General features: G+C 52.4%; 1 protein-coding gene across 2 annotated transcripts in view; it reads left to right on the top strand.

Annotated features, from left to right (window-relative positions):
- The window catches only part of CASS4 (Cas scaffold protein family member 4), a 32,287-nt gene extending 17,165 nt beyond the window's left edge, over nt 1–15,122 (top strand). The window contains exons 3-8 of one of the 2 annotated variants that reach the window (XM_084889029.1): nt 1,453–1,881; nt 5,231–5,320; nt 7,706–7,786; nt 8,720–10,000; nt 11,307–11,384; nt 14,101–15,122. In XM_084889029.1, coding sequence (XP_084745155.1) covers nt 1,453–1,881; nt 5,231–5,320; nt 7,706–7,786; nt 8,720–10,000; nt 11,307–11,384; nt 14,101–14,511 — 2,370 coding nt within the window. In that variant the 3' untranslated portion in view covers nt 14,512–15,122. The remainder of the gene's footprint in view (nt 1–1,452; nt 1,882–5,230; nt 5,321–7,705; nt 7,787–8,719; nt 10,001–11,306; nt 11,385–14,100) is intronic. The other variant, XM_084889030.1, reaches the window with a different exon arrangement.
- Nucleotides 15,123–15,723: the final 601 nt, after the last annotated feature.

Genomic DNA, 15,723 nt, shown 5'->3' with positions numbered 1-15,723 from the left:
CCTTCCAAGATATTTTTTCCAACCGAACACAAAGTATTTGCCTATTTCACCCGAAAAAATTGTAAAGTAGCATGTAACTTCACTTGTCTTGACCTCTAACCTATCCTCTTGCTACAATTTGAAAGCTATGTTCCCTCTAAATGCTTTGCCTCTGCTGGAGTCTCCAAGCAGAGCCCCACACTCCCCTGAAACCTGCTCACAAGACGGCACATTTGAGGGACAGGAGCCGAGTGTGGGGACACGCCAGGCCTGAGGCCCGTCTTCTGGACATCATGGCGACCATTGTCACTGAAGGCCACCTAGAGGGAGGGCCAAGTGTCACAGAGAGCATCCTCCTTCCCTCCTCTCCACAGAAATAAGAGCTGTCATCCGGTGTCATGTGTCACTTTCCCTCCAAAGACCTGACTTTGGGGCATCACATGACTCACCCTTATCCACTCATCAACTCACCAGGTAGCCAGCGAGCCCCTACTGTGCACTGGGACCTATACATCCTGATTCTCCTGTAATAAACATGCATTGATATCATATAAGGAATGATTATACTAGTATTAACCCCACAGAAACAAACTACCTTCATTTAATTACAGCGCAAAGTTCTTAGGAGAAGGGAGCTTAGCCACCGCTGCTGTGGCAACAAGGTGATTTTTTTTTTTAAGGAGTATGTAGCTTATGGAAAGAACAGGTCTCTTAGAATTAGGGAAACAGACTGGATTTGACCCTGACTGAGTCACCATCGACAAGTCACTAACCTGCTGAGTCCTAGTTTCATCATTCATGAATTAATGAACTTTTTTTTTAAGCGTCTCCCTATGCACCCAGGTCCAAGTTTGACTCTGGTGCCAAGAGCAGAAATAAGTGAGATATGGTCCCAACAGACATGGGACTTCCAGTCCAATCAATGAGAAAAATAACAAGAACCGGACAAAGAACCATGTAATAATTATGACAGTAACAGGCAAGCTTTACTGAGCACTTCCTAAGCACTTCAATGATCTTTTTATACATCAACCCATTTAGTTCTCACAAGAACACCATAGGGTGGGCTAGTTACTGTTATTCCCATTCTGCAGACAAGGAAAGTGAGGCCCAAAGAGAGTAACCAATTTGCTCAAGGACACACAGCCAGGAAGTCACTCAGCTATGTAACTACAAGGGTCATAGTCATCACAAATTAAGTCAGAGCCATGAGGGCATATTAGGGAGACTGGACCTGGTCTCAGGGTGCAGGTTAGACTTCCCTGAGGATGTGACCTGTCACCTGAGACCCCAAGGATGAGTAGGAATTAATCAGGCTAAGAGCAGGGACCAGAGTCTCTGGGGACGAGGGAAGGAGATAAAATAGCAACTGAGCTAATAAAATAGCTCCAACGTGCCTGACTGAGTGGTATTGGTGCAGGGGTCAATGGCAGTGGTAATAACAATGAATTCTTTCTCCCTTCCCACCCCCAGGCGCTCCTGGCCAGGGCACTTTATAACAACGCCCCGGACTGCTTTGATGAGCTGGCTTTCTGCAAAGGAGACATTCTGACCATTCTGGAACAGCATGTCCCGGAGAGCGAGGGCTGGTGGCGGTGTTTGCTCCACGGGAGGCAAGGCCTGGCCCCCGCCAACCGCCTCCAAATCCTCTCGGAGGCCCCGGCAGACGGTCCCTGCCCCCCTTTCCTGACACCCCTGGAGGAAGGTCTCTCCAGCTCCAAGGAGGCTTATCAGGTGACCAACCCGCTGAGGCCCTCACCTCCAGGCCCCGTATACGAGTCGATGAAGAGCTGGGTGGTGGGGCCCCTGCCACACACAGCCCAAGTCTATGAATTCCCTGACCCACCCGCCAGCACCAGCGCCAGAATCGTCTGTGAAAAGGTGCCAAGCTTCCCGAAACAGGTGAGCATATCTCCAAATGGAAGAGGTAGGGCTAGTGTGTGACACCCAGGGGCGGGACCACCCTTCAATTGTGGGTGCCCGTCAAAGCAAGTGGGCCAAGGGGACCCAGACCATTGGTGTGAAGAGGTGAATTTCGGTTTGGCCTTCCCACCCTGTGATGCCCCAGCTCTTCAGGCACCCCCACCTGGTGGGAATCTGAACATTTAGTCCAGCTATGCGCAGAGGGCAGTGGGCATGCGTGGTGGCCTTTTTCATTGGAGGTGGGAACGCTAGAATGGCCAGTGATAAATGGAGGGGTTGGATTTCCATGGGTTCGAAGGCAGGACATTACTCGTCAGTTTTAAAACATATATTCCCTTCAACCCAGAAACCTTACTTCCAAGCTAGCATGCAGCTGTGAACAAAAGAGGAAGTAGTTTGTCCTGGCCAGTGGCTCAGTGGTTAGAGCAGCAGCCTGCCTACCGAAGGGTCACAGGTTCCATTCCCAGTCCAGGGTACGTGCCTGGCTTGCAGCATTGATCCTGGGCCCTGGTTGGGGTGTGGGGAAGGCAGCCAATCAATGTCTCTCTTTCTCTTCCCCCCTCTCTTCCTCCTACTCTCTCTAAAAATCAATGGAAAAATACCTTTGGGTGAGGATTAACAACAACAAAAAGATGAAGTAGTTCTCTGAGGTATTTATATAGGGGAATGAAGAACCATTTAAGTAAAAACCATGCAAACGGAAACTAAAAATTCTGTGTGTGTGTGTGTGTGTGTGTGCTCACACATTGAAAAAAATGCACGCCACCAGTGGTTACCCTTAGGAAGTGGGATTGGCCGAGAAGAAAGTGAAAGAAAGCCTTAGCAGGGACCTTTATTTTTTCACTCCTATGTCCCCAGCCCAGGATGGTGGCTGGCATGGGGGGCACCTGTCCATATTTCACCAACTGAGAGGTTAGGAAGTCGATGTGTGTTACAGCATGGAGCATTCATTACTCCTGAAATTCTTTTTAAACGGAAGGGTTTTTTTTAAGACAAAAAGAAGCACCCAGTAAATGCAGAATGAAAAAAAAAAAAAAAAAAGTTAAAGAAGGGAAGGAATGAAAACAAAAAAGGAGAAAGACAATAATGTGCTGTTTCCCCGAGCCCGCGCCTTCATGAGGTGCTGAGAACACAGGACAGATTTGCAAAGTCTGCAGCCGCTGCGGCGTTCCCTGCCTCCCAGCCCTCGCTTTCTGCTCCAGCGACAGTCCGCCCAGCACAGCTTGGGCAGAGGTGGTGACAAGGCCTGTGTCTGGGAACGTCCACTCCCCATGGATGTGCTGGACTGAATCAGGCGAAGAGCAGGGACCAGGCCCAGGAAGGTCATGCTTGCGCCACCAGCCTGCCCACACCAGCTCCCAACGCCATCTGCACACAGGCAGGCGCTGGTTCCCTGAAAGGCTCTGAGAGCTTCAGACGTTCTAGCTCCCTGGGATGCCACGCAGAGAAGCAGACTGCTGTCCCACAGAACAGCCGCCCCTCGGGCACCGGCTGCAAACCCCAGGGGAGCTGGCTGGACCCTGCAGCAGCCTCTGGGGTGGACCCAGGTCTTCAAAGAAAAGTGGGGGATGCCCACAGGTCACCATGGGTCCCTAATACCCTACACGCTGCCCCGTGAACGTTTGCTGAATGGTTGGAACAACACAAGGCTTCCCTCCGCGGCCTTGCACTTCCAGCCTGACGCCTGGAGGAACAGGAGGGTGGGTGTCTGTCTCCGCAGGAGAGGGCCAGGGCACGTGCCCTGAGCTGTGTCCTTGAGCACGGAGTGTCCGTGGTGAGAGCCCGGGCCCGTGTGGGCGGCAGAAATCAGACAGAAACCACAGCTGCCGACGGGGAATTCAGAAACCAGCGGCTCCTCGCCAGGCCTCATGAGGCGGACCCCGTAAACCCCCGGGGGACTTTTCTACCTTTCATTCCCTCTGAGGTTCCCTCCGTAGCCGCCCGGCCACCACCGCCACCCTCTGGTTATTGCCTCTGTGCTGGGGGGTCTCAGGGAGCCCCTGGGAGCTCGGGATCTGGAGTCCTGGTTGGCCTGCCCGCCTGGGCCATCACAGACAGCGCTCTGCCTCCATCACGGGAGCCACGGGCCTATCATTTCTAAGGCACCTCCAGTCGCACTGTTTGGTGATTCTAAGTAATCTTGCTGCTGCTTCTACACAAGAAGGAAGGAACAGAAGACAGGGGACAGATAACCAGTGAGGCATCCTCTCATGACACATCCCGCTTGTGTAATCGGCGGTTAGCCCTGCACGGAGGCCGTCCAGGAGCACGCTCTCAGCAGGAGCTATCGTTGCTAGAACAAGGCAGCTCGCAAGGCCAGGAGACCCATCTCACAGGCTCCCCTTACCCCTGGTCAACCACCTCCCGATGAAGGCCGGCAAGATGGTGGAGACGTGTCACTTTTCTCACGTCGGCCCTGAACTGCATGTCAGCATCAGGCGTCTCGCTGGCTGGAAGGGACCTCTTGGACCCGGAGGTTAGAAGAGCCCTCCGTTTTACAAATGAGGAAACGGGCTCCCACGGAGGGAAAGGGCGGGTGGGCGCTGAGATTGGAGCGCCTTGTTGGTCTGCGTGTCTGTCTGCGTCCCTACTGCCCGCACCCAGGACGAGACCCTGCACACCCTCGGCCTGCGTCTGCCTGACTCTGTGGCAACACTGCCTACTCTTCGCATTTGTTTTTTTTAAATTGAAGTTTAACCTACAAATCCTAAAGGTACAGCTCAGTTACTAGGATTCAGATCAGGAAACAGAACAAAACTAAAAGCAAAACAAAAATAAATCTCAAGCTGTGCCAGAGAGCAGAGCCCCTCACGCCTTCTCCTGGTCACTTCCCCCTGGGAAACCGCTTTGTTTTACTTTTTATTCCAACTTCCTTAGCACGGCACACGGCCTGGCTTGTCAGAATCGCCAGAGGAAGAACATGTCCGATTTGGGTTTAAATTCAGAGAACAGGATTTCGTGTTTCAAGTGAAAGGGTCAGATCCCCTGAGGAAATCAGTCTCCAGCCCACTAGTTCCTGCAGCCCCCTCCTAAGCCTTTCGAAACCATGTTTCTCAGATTCGCTCCTTAACTGATCGCCATCTCGAACCACGTGTTCCAAGAAACACTGGGCGTTGCTGAGCTGGCGCCCTCCCGCCCGAAGGCCCCCCTGCTCCCACAGGTGATGCCGCAGCTCCTGTGCCACAGTCAGAGGCATAAACACAGGGGCTGGGGTCCCAGGGGAGTAGCCGTCAGCAGAACCACCCTGGACAGCTGGGGGGAGGGGGAGCGTAGTGTGGTGGAGTACTCGGGGTGACCTTTCCTTTCCCTGGTTCCTTTTCTCCCCAAGGCCGTCGTTCCGGTTCCCAGACCCGCCCAGGCCTCGTTGCTCGCTCTGTACGATGTGCCCACCCAGAGCCGCGGCCCCTCGGCCTTGAAGGTGAGCCTTGACCCCGGCCCTGCTCCCCAGGGGCCTCTTAGTGTCACAGGGATGACCTCAGAGTGTCTGCCTGCTCCTGGCCCCAAAGGGCCTGGCACCGCTCAGAATCCAGCTTTTGCCAGGGAGCCAGACCTGCTCAGAAAATTATGACTGAATGCTGAACATCTTTAAATCATCTGCTTCTCATTTGTAATAGACACTTAGGTCCATGCACACAGACTTATATGTGCATATACATATATGCATTTTAAGAATAATATTTTGAAAAATATTTGGGTTGGAGCAAAAGTAGATTTATAGTTGTGAGTACACAAAAGAGTTTGTCCTTATATTATTATTTATTTTATTTTATTATTTTCCACTAGTGGTCTGGCACATGAAATTTGTGCACAGAGGGTGGGGGGAGGGGTGTCCCTCAGCCTGGCCTGCACCCTCTCCAATCTGGGACTCCTCTAAGGATGTCCTACTGCCAGTTTACAGGAATTGGGCCTAAACCAGCAGATGGATATCCCTCTCACATTCCAGGACTTCTGCCTCCTAACTGCTCACCTGCCTCCCTGCCTGATTGCCCCTAACCACTCTGCCTGCCAGCCTGCTTGCCCCCAAATGCCCCCCATACCAGTGTGCTCACCTCCACCTTCCCTCCCCTCTGGCCTGCTTGCCCCCAACTGCCCCCCTGATGGCCTGCTCACACCAAACTGCCTCCCCTGCTGTCCTGATAACCCCCAACTGACCCCTACTGATGGCCTGCTTGCCCCCAACTGGCCCCCTTGCTGGTATGCTCACCCCCAACTGCTCCCCCCCACACTCCCCTCCCCCCCACCGGCCTAATCCCACAACTGCTGTCCCATCCTAGCCTGATTACCCACAACTTCCCTTCCCTCTTGGCCTCTAAGCACCTCTACCTTGGCCCCACCTCCATAGCTTTGTCCAGAAAAACATCCGGAAGGTCTCCCAGTCTAATTAGCATATTACCTTTATTTTTGTATAGGTAGAGGCCTGGTACACGGGTAGAGGCCGGCTGGTTTTTCCTGAAGGGTGTTCCGGATCAGGGTGGGGGTTCCCTTGGGGCATGGGGCAGCCAGGGCAAGGGGCCTGTGGTGGTTTGCAGATTGGCCATGCCCCCATGGGGTGAGGGTTCCTGCTTGGGGGGCCTCGCCAGCCTGGGTGAGGGGCTGAGGAATGCTTTCAAGCTGGCCACACCCCATTCAGGGTGGGGGTTCCTGCTGGGGTGCCTGGCCAGGCTGGGTGAGGGGCTGAGGACCATTTTTAGGCTGGCCACGCCCCCCAGCGACCCAGGCTCCCAGCCTCTCCTTCAGCCACAGCCAGGGTGGGTGGGTAACTTGGCTTCCTCTGTCACCGGGGACAACCTAAACCTCCTGCTCACTCCAGCTCCATGGCCACAGCCTTCTTTGTTGGGTTAATTTGCATACTCACTCCTAATTGGCTGGTGGGTGTATCAGAATGATGGTCAATTTGCATGTTTCTCTTTTATTAGTGTAAATATGAACAACTGTATTCCAACATTTTTAAAAATATATATTTTGTTTTTTTACAGAGAGGAAGAGAGAGGGATAGAGAGTTAGAAACATTGATGAGAGAGAAACATCCATCAGCTGCCTCCTGCACACCTCCCACTGGGGATGTGCCCTCAACCAAGGTACATGCCCTTGACTGGAATCAAACCAGGGACTTCTCAGTCCACAGGCTGATGCTCTATCCACTGAGCCAAACCTGTCAGGACTGTATGCCAACATTTTTTAAAAATATGTTTTTATTGGTTTCTGAGAGAGGAAGAGAGAGAGAGAGAAAAAAAAAAACAAAAAAAAACATCAGTGATGAGAAAAAAAACATCCACTGGCTGCCTCCTGCACACCGCACACGGGGGATTGAGCCCACAACCTGGGCATATGTCCTGACCAGGAATCTGCGACCTGGTTCATAGGTCGATGCTCAACCACTGAGCTATACTGGCCAGGATATAATCCTACTTTTGCCCCACTCTGCACATCAGAGTATTAAAGTCATCATTGGTTATATTAGCATTGATTACCTCTGGGTAATTACCTCTGGGAATAAAAATTTTAGATGCTTTTTAAAACTTATTTGTTTGTAACTGGTACGTCAAATTTGTAAGGCATGCCTCCTGTAATCAGAGGACAGTTCACTCACTTCTCGGCCCATCCGGGCTCCTGGGCTGTGGCACAGAGCCCGCTGCAGCACATAAGCCCCAGCACGAAGCTCCATGGCCCACGCCCCACGTCCTCAGTGGTTTGTGTTTGCATTTGGGAGAAGCACTGGCGTGGGAGAGCTGTGATAGCTTAGCCTTCAGGAAGGAAAAGCCCTGAAGGCTAAGTCGTGGTCCTGCTTTGTGGTCTCTCCCAGGAGCCGGGGAAGCAGCAGTTATATGACATCCCCGCCAGCCCCAGGAAGGCAGACCACGGTCCTCCGGCCAGCCGGCCCAGCGTAAGTATGACCAGTGCTGAGACCCGGTGCCTCTGACCTGCCGAGCCTCCGGGACGGGTCAGCGTGGCCAAGATGGGCAAGGTCAGCTCCTCATGGCAGACCTCATTTCTCAGAGCCCCTCGCCGCAGTGGTCCGCGAGCAGGGCGGCTGTGTGGCTGGGACAAGTCCTCTCGCCTCTGCAGCCTCCGTTTCCATTACAGACTCCTGGCGAGCATGGGGACCCCTGGGGGGCGGGGGGGACCCAGTGCAGTGCTGAGCAGAGGAAGCGCTCAGCCGACCTTAGGGAAATGCCTCTTGCTATCTTAGGCCTCAGAGGCATGCTGTGTTTAAGTGGGTTTTTATTTGAATGTCAGGGAAACGCCTTAACCTGAGATCTGTGTCATCCCTGTTGACCCTGGATCCTGTCACATGTCTGCAATCGATACGTGCACGCCCAAGGTGATCAGGGAAGGCCTTCCAGGAGGGCTGGCATCTGAGCAATGTGATGAGGGATGTACAGATGGAAAAGAAAGGGGTGAGAGGCATTTAGAGCAGGGGCACAGTTTGGGCAAAAGTAAATATCTCAGTATAAAGTGACCATCCTGGGTCCAGGGAAGGGTAAACAGCTGGACTCACAGGGAGGTGGGGGCAGGAGGGGGAGTGTGATGGCAGCGGGAAGAGAGGCTCTAAGGTAAGGTGACCAGACATCCCACCTTTGGTGGGACAGTCCCGCCAAAAGTGGGACATCTGGTCACCTTACTCTAAGGGGAGTGGAGCAAGGCTGTGAGGGGCCTGAAGAGACCAAGCGGGGAGGCGGGGAGCCGCTGCAGAAGCTTGAGCGGGAATGGCCATCAGCACAGCCAGGCAGCCAGGGCCTCGGTGGCCACAGGTGTAAAGTGAGGGCTACGCCTCTTCTCGCTGCTGCTAACCTGGTGACTTTGCGGTTCTCCACAGAGGCAGAGTGCTCCTGTGACAGCAACAGTTCCCTCGAGGACAGCCTGCTTCAAAACACTGCCAAACCCCCAGAAACCCGAGTGGATTTATGACATTCCAGCGTCTCCAGCAAAAGCTGGTGTGAGAAACGTCTGTGCTGCCAGCGTTGTGGAAGAATCGGGGACGCTCCCCACATCCATGTCCGGCTTCCACAGTCCTCCGAGTAGCAGAGCGCGGCCCCTTGCTCCACTCCTGCGTGGAGATGTGCCTGTGCAGAACCCCAGCCTTCCAGAAGCCCCCGCTGGCCCCGGTCCAGTGCCGGGGGACACCTGCCCTCCCGATGGATGGGTCAGCTACAAGGTCCCTTCCAGCTTCCTGGTTCCCCGCCTGGAGCAGCAGAACACCAAGCCCAACATCTATGACATCCCTGTGGCCGTGCCCAGTGGCCCTCGGGCTGGAAAAGAGCTGGAGGATGCCAACAGGGCTTCAGAGGAGACCTCGGACCCTCACTGCGCATGGCTCTCCAGACAGGCCACATGGCTTGCCCCTGAGACGGACAGACTGTCCATGAACAGCTCTGACAGCAGGGCCAGCATCATGTCCTCCTGCTCCTCCACGTCCACCGACTCCTCCTGCAGCTCCTCCTCCGAGGAGTCAGCGAAGGAGCTGTCCTTGGACCTGGCCTTGGCCAAGGGGACGGCAACGGTCCTCCAGCAGAAGGTGGCCAGCTCGGTGGACAGCCTGATGCTCTTCGTGAGCAGGAATTGGAGGCTCAGAGACTCCCTGGAGGCCAACATCAAGGCGATCCGCAGGGCCGCCGACCTCATCGAGGAGTCCCTGAGGGAATTTCTGGACTTTGCCCGTGGAGTCTGTGGGGCCGCCTGTCACCTCCCCGGCAGTAGCCTCCAGGACAGAATGAGGGATCAGCTGCAGACGATCTCCGACTCCTACCACATCCTGCTGGAAGCCAAGGAGAGCCTGGAGGGCTGCCACTGGTCCCTGGATGTCCTTGTGACAGTCAGAGCCCAGGGCAGCCTGGATGACCTGGAGAGGTTTGTCTCGGTGGCGCGGATGGTCCCGGAAGACATCAAGAGGTTTACCTCCATTGTCATCGCCAATGGCAGGCTCCTCTTCAAGCAGAACTGTGAGAAGGAAGACACCCCATCCTGGGCCCCCAGGGCAGAATTCAAGCTTGCAGAAGGCACCCAGATTCCCCGGAGGGAAATGGAGTCCCACCAGCAGAGTGCACCTTGTCCTCAGCAGAGGGAGGGCGGGCCCTGCCGGGCCAGTGTCTGTGAAAAGGTGAGTCTGGGTTCCAAGTGGTCTAGACTGGAGTGCTCTCCATGCGTACCTGGCGTGGGTCTCCATTAAGTCAGGTGCTGAGAGCCTTCCAGTAGCTGGTCAGGCTTTGGGAGCTGGATAGGCTTTGGGAGACAAGATTCCTGAAAGTAAAATTCCAGGTGAAATCTTAGAAAGAAGTCAGCTATAAATATTCCTCTCTTTTCTACGTCCACCATGGCTAGAGAATGGTCTGATTCCTGAGTAGGGGCGACGGGGGATTGAGGAAATGAAAGAGACAGACACAAATAGAGTAGGGAAAGCTGGGACTGATTGAGTCCTCTGATGGAAAGACAGCAAAAACCAGGAAGTTTTACTAAAGCCCAAGACAAAGGAGATTATGTGCATTCTTGTGGCTTCTTTGTAATGCTCTCTTCTGGGTGGGCCCAGATAATCGTGTTTGTTCCTGGTGCTAGGCTGGATTTAGATAATGAAACCCACCCTCTGGCGCCTGAGCTGAAGGTCAGGCTGACAACACACCTGCCTCTGGCAAGGTGTGTTTCCAGGACGTGGCTCTGCCGACTCCACTGGATTCAGCTGACAATAATTAAAGAAATGCTCATGTGCCTTCCCAGGTGCTCTCTACAGTCAGCTAAACATTTTAATGTTAAGGCAGATAGGATGTCTTCTAGAAATTTGGGGATTTGGGGTTTACCTCTGACACTAAGATGACAAAGGACTTAAAAAGCCATTCCATGAACAAATTTCTTAATTTCACAATCAAGGTTTTTTTGCATTTCTTGAAAATTATGAATTTAGTCATGGTCAGTGTGTTTCTTATAAATGGAAGAAGGAAGTGTAAACCTCTTCCAGATTGTGTGTGGTCTCAACAGCCTTGAGACTCCAGTCGCTCTTAGAAAAACTCTGCTGCATGAGTTCAGATGCTATAGAAAGAGTGCATCTGTTTCAGGAACTGCAAGTCCCTGCGGCTGTGTGGCCCAGGTAACTTGGTGCTTTGGGGCTCAGTCTTGGTATCTTGGAATTCTGCTAAAATGCCTTGTGGTATAAGAGCCACAACATACTCTAGACAAGCTAGAAATTGGGATATTTTGCATTTCCCAATTAAGTAAATACTTTTTAAAAGGGCCTGTGTGTCATTTGCTAGGCCATATCAGCGCTTGGGCGGCCAGAGTGTCCTTTGTTGAAAAAGGCTTCAGTTCACAGAACAAAAGCATGAAGAGGAGTGCTGGATTTCAAAGTGGGCTTAAAGAGCTAGCCAGCCTTACAAAAACCATTCGAAGGGGTGATTCAGAGGGGTTGTCTTTTTCAGAAGTTGCCTAACCTGGAAGAGAAAGTGAAGCCCATCCTGGAACAAAAGTTGGATGAAAACAAAGACTTAGAAACACAGGTAAGCCCATGGTGCTTATTTTCATTGATGACTTTTTCTTGGTGGCAAATGACAGCAGTTTTCCTTTCACCGGTTTAAAAAGTTTTAAAAGTTCCCTTTAAATTAATATAAGTGGATCCATTTAAAGACAAAGATTAAGCAGGTTGGTGTTAAGAGAAAGCCAGGAAGAGCTTAACTTGTGAAGGTTTTCTTTGAATCACTGAAGCCTGGGAATCAGTGAGCCAGCCCAACCCCACTGGCTGGAGGCAATGGGGGGTATGATGTCCAACCATGCGGACAAGATCATTTGCCTTCTCAGAGGTAAATGAGGACAAGGACCCAGGCCTCCTGATCCACATTCCGGGAGCCTCCAGCACCTCTCTATGGGCCTGAAATCCTTGCTCTTTTCTTCGTGTGAAGTAAGCATTAGACCAGACCTTTCAGATTGGAGAATATATCACAGGCTCCTGTGTCTCCTCCCCGCCACCCCCATCCCAACACACACAGAGTGTTTGACTCAGGAGGTCTGGGTGGGCCTAAGAACTCTCTTCTAACAAGTTCCTAGTGAAGCTGATGCAGCAGATCCAGGGGCCACATGGGAAATGACAGCTTTAGACAGACAGTGCTTCTCAGGGTGGGGGTGGGGGGGTGGAGCAAACTCAAGTGAATGACCACTGGAGTCCAGACCAAATTAAAATTTAGGGAACCTTTATTAGCCTGCCAGTGACTACTCTGCCGTTCTCCATGCAGAGAGTCCAGAGAGCAGCCCCAACCCTTTGTTTCGGACCACTTTTAAGCCCATTAACCACATCCTGTTTTTGCAGAACAAGTAACCCAAGACAAAACAGTTTTTCCTAAGCAACGTCAGGGTCATGCCATTGACGGCCATGTTATTCACAGGGTAATCCTGTTCTTCAGAAAGCTGACAGTGTTCTATGAAAGAAGGCCTATGTGCTGGGAAAGGGCCATGAGACCCTATCTCAAGGCCTGGCCTGGTGTCAGCACTGACAACTCTATCTGGGGCATCGCCCACGGCCTCAATAGTGCTCAAAAATTCCCACTCTCTCACAGGGGGCTCCGCTGGCCATTGTATGGTTGAACACTGCACCCCCAGCACTGACTCTGGCTGCCTGCAGCACTCCCTGGTCAGTGTGATAGAAACCAGGAATATCCCTCAGTGCCAACAGCCCAGGATGAGAATCATGGCCCATTTTTACTTATCTACAGTTAACACTTTCAGGCTAAGATGCTGACATTCCAACGTGTAGACTGTTGCTCCTCATTCCAGCGTCCACTGCATCCTCCTCGTGCTCCCTGCCCCCAGAGGTCCGTCTCAGCCAGCACCCCGCTCTTTCCTTCCCTTTACCTGTCTGTCTTGGTTCATGTGTGCTGCTGTAACAAAGTCCTGTAGGTAGAGTGGCTGATAAACAACAGATATGTATTCCTCAGCATTCGGAAGTTAGGAGTTTGAGATCAGGGCACCAGCATGCTCAGGTTCTGGGACAGCTCCCTGCCAGGCTGCAGCCTGCCTTTGCCCTGTGCCCTCTGGAATCCTATAAGGGGCCCTGACCCCACCCCTGGGGCCCCACTGGTGGCTTCACCTAGTCCTAGTCACATCACAAAGGCACGCTCTCCTCATGCCTTCTTATTGGAGAGGGGAGCTTCAACATATGAATTTGGGGAGAACACAGTTAGACCATACACAGTGGGAGTGCCTCTGGGCCGTGCATTTTGAGGTCGCAGGCCAATGAGGGTCTAAGGATGCAGCTTAACCGGAAGAATGGGCTTCAGACTTCGCGGACTCCAGATCTTTATTTTGCTCATTGAAGACTAGGCAGCCTCTTTCCTCAGGGAGCCTCCCTCCCCTCACTTACCACCTAGCAATGGGGTTTTCCGTTGCTCCCTGAGTGGTCGCTGCTGTTAGATGCTGAAATCCCTCCACAGTGGGTAGGCTCTAGGGGGACCCTGGGTCCGCAGTCCAGAAAATAAAATTCGTGAAAGTAAAATTATAGATAAACCTTATTAGCAAGCAAGAGAAATGGTTTTTTAAGTATTTATTTTTATTAATTTCAGAGAGGAAAGGAGAGGGAGAGAGAGAAACATCAATGACAGAATCATTGATTGGCTGTCTCCTACATGCCCCACACCGGGGATCAAGCCTCCAACCCCAGGCATGTGCCATGACTGGGAATTGAACCGTGACCTCCTGGTTCATAGCTTTTGCTCAACCACTGAGCCACACCAGCCGGGCACAAGAGAAATATTTTAACGTTGAGGCAGGTATGTCAGCATACTTAGATTTCTTCTGTTACATTTTGAGGGCCGGGGTCTACCTCTGATACTGGAGTTAGAAAGGAGTTTTTAAATCCTTTAAATTTTGTTCTCTGAGGAAACATTTTAATCTCACCATCAAGTTTTCTTGCATTTTTCGAAAGTTGTAAATTTGGTCATTACCAATGTGTTTCTTCTGATGGTTTGTTGAGAGAATTGAATAAGATTTTATATATGCGTATAAAATATGTGAGATTATATATAATGCCATTCATAGGATTGTATATATATCATAAAGTTTATATAACAGTGCTTTGAAAACATAAACCTTCATTTGTTAGGCAAATGTTGCACTACCACCTTTTCTCATCAAAGGTCTACCAAACCGGGCAAAAGCGGGGAACGTGGCCAGGCCCAACCTGTCGGTGGAACCCGCCTCTGACCCGGGCTCTCTTCTCTCCCCCAGGACCCCAGCGCCCCCGGACCCCCGCCTCCGGGCCAGCAGGACCCCGGGGAGAAGGCCCGCCTCTCGGAACACTGCCGGCTCTATTTCGGGGCGCTTTTCAAGGCCGTGGGCGTCTTCCAAGACAGCCTCCTCCACGCCCAGGCCCCCGAGACCCTCGTGGCGCAGAGCAAGCTGGTCATCACGATCGGGCAGAAGCTGGTGGACACGCTGTGCAGGGAGACACAGGACAGGGACGCGCGCAACGAGATCCTGCGCGGCAGCAGCCGGCTGTGCGGCCTGCTCAAGGCCCTGGCGCTGGCCACCAAGCGCGCCGTGCTGCCCCGCCCCGGCCCCGCCGCGCTGCCAGGGCTCCGCGCTGCCGCCCAGGAGCTGGAGCAGCACGCGCGGCAGTTCCGGGGGTCCTTGGACTGAGCCGCCCTCCGTCCCCTCTATGATGGGGAAAGCCAGCTCGCAGGGTGTGTGTGTGGGTGCACCGATGGGCAGAAGGGACAGGCAACCCCAGGACACTGACTCGTCCCGAAGCCTAGGCAACCCCAGGACACTGACTCGTCCCATAGAGTCAGGGGAGAGCGGGGGGCATTGAGTAAGGACCTTGCTAAGTATCCATCACGTCGGGTCCGTGTACAAAGTGACACTGGAGAAACTGATTTTTATATTGGTGCATTGTGTGCCTGTTTTAAACCCATTCAGTATTTATTTATTGAGACACCCACTAGATGTGCAATTCTAGGCGCTGTGCGTGCAACAGTGAAGGAAACGGAAGCCTCGCCCCCAGTGGGGAGGCAGAGAACACAGTGACTGAGAAGTATCTACACTGCGTGGCAGGTGCTAGGAGAAAAGAAAGGAGGGGGTGGCGGGGAGAGACCTACTTCCAAATGAGTAAGGGTTGCATCCGTTAGCTAAGGTCATGGGTATTTCATTTTTGATGGAATTGATTCTGTGAGATTCTGTATCTTACACCAAGTATATATTTATATTTGCTATTTTGTCTTCACCGCATTAAAGATGCATATGATACTTGCAGCATAGTCTGTTCTGTTGGGTTCCTTGTTAACTTATTTTGTACACTGTAGAGTGTGTGTTGATAAATTCAGCAAAGATCTGTACCTCAACATTTACATTACCATGTATAGTATTTGGTAGGTATAGTCATGAAACATCCTCTGCACCAAGGCTTTCCTTGGAGGAGTCGTCAATCCGTGTCACCTGGATTCTGGTACCAAAGCAAAGCCTCAGTGCTCACTCTTGTTACCCAGATGCTTCTCCCTCCGCGTGCAGCGGGATGGAGCAGAGACCACGTTGTGCTGCACAAGGACAAGCAAAGCCGCCCCTCTGTGGTCCAGGCAGGAAGTGTGTGGGGACAGACAGGATACCCATCTCCAGGCTCAGATCTAAACGTGCTCGGAGCTCCCTTGCATCAAACCACCTCCTCTTCTCCTAGCAACTGGGAGTGAAGGTCCATGTTTCTATATGCATCTCAGCCACAAAGCAGCATCTCTGGGCTGGTAGTCACCTGAAGTGGAACCAGGTTCAGTTCCTGCCTGCTGCTCTGCGTTCGGTGGCTGCTTTTAAATTGTTGGCAGCTGGAAGCTGGTTATTTTTGCTGTTAGTGTCGGGGTTCCT

The sequence above is a fragment of the Pipistrellus hanaki genome (assembly GCF_964339955.1).
Source record: "Pipistrellus hanaki genome assembly, chromosome: 6".
Taxonomy (NCBI): domain Eukaryota; kingdom Metazoa; phylum Chordata; class Mammalia; order Chiroptera; family Vespertilionidae; genus Pipistrellus; species Pipistrellus hanaki.
This window is presented reverse-complemented; position numbering and strand designations above follow the sequence as displayed.